The 3,665-nt window shown below is 40.2% G+C and overlaps 1 protein-coding gene across 1 annotated transcript in view; it reads left to right on the plus strand.

Annotated features, from left to right (window-relative positions):
- The window catches only part of LOC104497222 (neurexin-3-beta), a gene marked incomplete at its 3' end in the record, with an annotated part of 8,654 nt that extends 4,993 nt beyond the window's left edge, over positions 1–3,661 (plus strand). Inside the window, exon 2 of the mRNA XM_010140449.1 lies at positions 2,772–3,661. Coding sequence (XP_010138751.1) covers positions 2,912–3,661 — 750 coding nt within the window. The remainder of the gene's footprint in view (positions 1–2,771) is intronic.
- Between the last annotated feature and the right edge of the window lie 4 nt (positions 3,662–3,665).

The following is a 3,665-nucleotide window of genomic DNA, read 5'->3' on the forward strand; positions in this document are numbered from 1 at the left end:
GAACTATGGCCTGGCTTTAAAGACAATGGTTACTGGGGCAAAAGAAAAGTCTTCATATTAAATATAAGATATTTCTGATTCCTTCAAGAAAATTAATCATTAATAGGACCAAAATAATTTCTTTTTGGAAGAAAACTGCCCAGAATATTGCCCAGTGGCTGGTAGATCAACTGCATACTGCTGCTGAGTTCCAGTATAATAGATTTTAAGAACAAAGGCACTTCAAAGCTCTAGACGAGCAATTAAAAACTGCTAAACTGTTTTTCTACTACTGGGTGCCACAGATGGTGAATGAAAATCGCAGATTAATACTACTTTTTAACAGCAAAATCCTGATCTTAAATAGTCATTTAAAGGAAGAACGCTACCTATCCTTGACTTTCTGGAACTTATTTTATTCAATTTTTTATCAGACTCACAGATATCTTTCTGTCTGAGGCATACTCCAAGTTTGTCCTGAGACCACCTGTTTCCATAGATTAGCATGCTCTAGCCATGGATAGGGCTTCTGGATGTATGTAAATCATGCTCTAGTTTCTACATGGCACAGAAAACAGTTCGGTTGCATGAGCACAAAATGCTGTGAAGCCATTTGGCAGACTACACTTTCTGCTTTTTACATAATTTTCTTGAAGATACGTAGTTTGAAGAGATTGGCTTTATTGTACACGATAGTTATTTCTTCATCCTCTATCCAGTAACTAAAGTGATATAAATGTGCTGAGGAAGCTCAGAAAACTAAATAACATACTGAAATTGGCCCTTTGTATCTTAGCTTAAAACTAACTTTGCGTGAAAGTATGCCAAGTACCTTTTGGACTAATTTTTACCCTGCTGCCTCTGAGATGAATTTGACTGTTACAATTCATTAAACTGTGTCACCGCTTAGTTTCTCATTAAGGATAAGAATAAGCCATATTACTAGTTTGGCTCTCCAGATTTAATCAAACCATTAAGTAACTTTTTCAGTATATTGCAATCTTCAATATGTAATTTGTTTGAATATATTACTCTCCAAGTATATTTAGAAAGGATTATGATTTTAAACCATATTCTCTATAAAACTCCCATGGACATTACTGGCAGTACTCAATGCGAAACAAATGCATATAATATACGGTGTAGATAGGAGAGAGGGAATTTTGACCCTGATGCCATTCAGCATTGTAATAATAATGCCAGATTGATCATCAACAGTTATTAATATATAAGTAAAAGCCAGAAATATTTATTTAGAAACTAAAATTCCTTTTGCATATTCTTCCCTAAGCAAAGGTGAGTATAAATCAAAATTTCCATGCGTTAGAAATATTTCTTGCTGAAATGTGCTTCTTCCAACAAATATAGGTGACTACTCATAGCTTAAGTGGCTAGCCAAAGAAAAATTACTCAAGGGAGAACTTATACACGAATTTTGAAAAGCAATATGGCTAACCCTAAAAGGTGACCTGTATGTCAGCAGAAGACTATGCAATCCGAACTAACTGAATTAGATAAATTAATTACGCCTCCACATCAGAACAAAACAGTGGAGTGTTAAGGACCCACTGGCTCAAAAGTAGAAGTACAGCCGTATTGCTATATATAGACAAAACAGGACTACTCTCCTAAAAGTAGAAATATTACTGCTCAGAAACCAAATCTTAGAAATTATATACTGATCTTCTTGTTTCAGTTGCAGCTTATACTGTGGTAAAGTACAAATGTTATAGCTGTTGCTCTACTTCAAGAGCAGACCGTAAGTGCACCTCATTTTTAGTCCTGTGTAGACAGGTAGCCATCATGTTAGGAAAAAGTAACGCTGATCACAGCTATCCGCATGTGAAGAAATAACAATAAGTGTGACGACAACTTCTGCAGTACACTCCTGGGTTCAAGTGCTAGTTTGGGGGCTTTGGAGTAATTATTCAGTTATATCATCTATCACAATAAAATCCATCTCAATTTTTAATTGAATTATAGTAAAAGAATACCAAGAAGAACCGAAGATTAAGATAGTATGGCATTAGTAGCCTCGAAATGTTCAAGGAAAGGGAAATCCCTAGTGTTGAACAGAATGGTAAAGAAAGATTAAAAAGAGATGAACAAGTGTTGAGTAGAGCTGTGTACCTTCATGGATCCCAGTAAGTACTTGGTTCTTATTCTATCCCTCACTTTCATGAACTTTCCCACAATTTAAAAAAACAGGCAACAATCAAGAAGAAATGGATGAATGAGAAAGGCCTTAGGGAAAGGCCTTATAAACTGCTACAGAACGGGAGCGGACTTGAATGGCAGAGAAGAAATACCAATGTTATTTTAAATGAAAATAATCAGAGGAGGTAAAACTAGCAAGTGGTGAAATCCATCTAAGAGAACATTGCTCTGCAGAAGTCTAAAATAATTCATTTACACAGTCTTGTAACCAAATGGTTAAAAAAGATCATGACCAAAAGTAGACGCCCAGAGAGTCACTTGAGAGTATCTTTAAAAATCGAAAACTTTGGGTCCCAATGAGTTCAGAGTATGTCACTGTACATACCTAGCATAGGCTAAAAGAAGGAGAAAATGGAATGTGCAGATTCCTGACATCAAAGCAGGGTGGCAGGCAAGAATGAAAGGCACTCCCAGGAAAGTATGTTGGTAGCATAGTTAGGACAAGAAACCTGATCCCTGAGACTTTTCGTAATGCCCAAATCCTCTCTCGCCCTTGAGTTAAGAGAACTGAAAATGGTGCATTATGTCATTAGAATGTACTAATTTTCTTTTTTTTTTTCTCTTTTCCATCCCAGGAGGTGAATTAGTTATCCCTCTACTTGTAGAAGACCCTTTAGATATCCCTCCTATTGCTACTCGTGCACCTTTCATTACACTTCCCCCTACCTTTCGCCCCCTCCTCACCATTATTGAGACCACCAAAGATTCCCTGTCCATGACCTCTGAGGCGGGGTTACCTTGCTTGTCGGACCAAGGCAGCGATGGTTGTGATGATGATGGCTTGGTGATATCTGGGTATGGCTCAGGGGAAACCTTTGACTCTAACCTACCCCCTACTGATGATGAAGATTTTTACACCACCTTCTCCTTGGTAACAGATAAGAGTCTTTCCACTTCAATCTTCGAAGGTGGCTACAAAGCACACGCACCTAAGTGGGAATCCAAGGACTTTAGACCTAACAAAGTCTCCGAAACTGGTAGGACTACTACCACGTCTTTGTCCCCTGAGCTGATCCGCTCCACAGCTTCGTCCTCGACTGGGATGGTCCCCAAATTGCCAGCCGGCAAAATGAATAACCGTGAGCTCAAACCCCAGCCTGACATAGTCTTGCTTCCGTTGCCCACTGCCTATGAGCTAGACAGCACAAAGCTGAAGAGCCCGCTAATCACTTCCCCCATGTTCCGTAATGTGCCCACAGCAAACCCCACGGAGCCGGGAATCAGACGGGTTCCGGGGGCCTCAGAGGTGGTCCGTGAGTCGAGCAGCACAACGGGGATGGTCGTCGGCATTGTGGCTGCTGCCGCCCTCTGCATCCTCATCCTCCTGTACGCCATGTACAAGTACAGGAACAGGGACGAGGGGTCCTATCAGGTGGACGAGACGCGGAACTACATCAGCAACTCAGCCCAGAGCAACGGCACGCTCGTGAAGGAGAAGCAGCAGAGCTCAAAGAGCGGCCACAAGAAAC

The sequence above is a fragment of the Buceros rhinoceros genome, unplaced genomic scaffold, assembly GCF_000710305.1.
Source record: "Buceros rhinoceros silvestris isolate BGI_N320 unplaced genomic scaffold, ASM71030v1 scaffold42757, whole genome shotgun sequence".
NCBI classification, from domain to species: Eukaryota; Metazoa; Chordata; class Aves; order Bucerotiformes; family Bucerotidae; genus Buceros; species Buceros rhinoceros.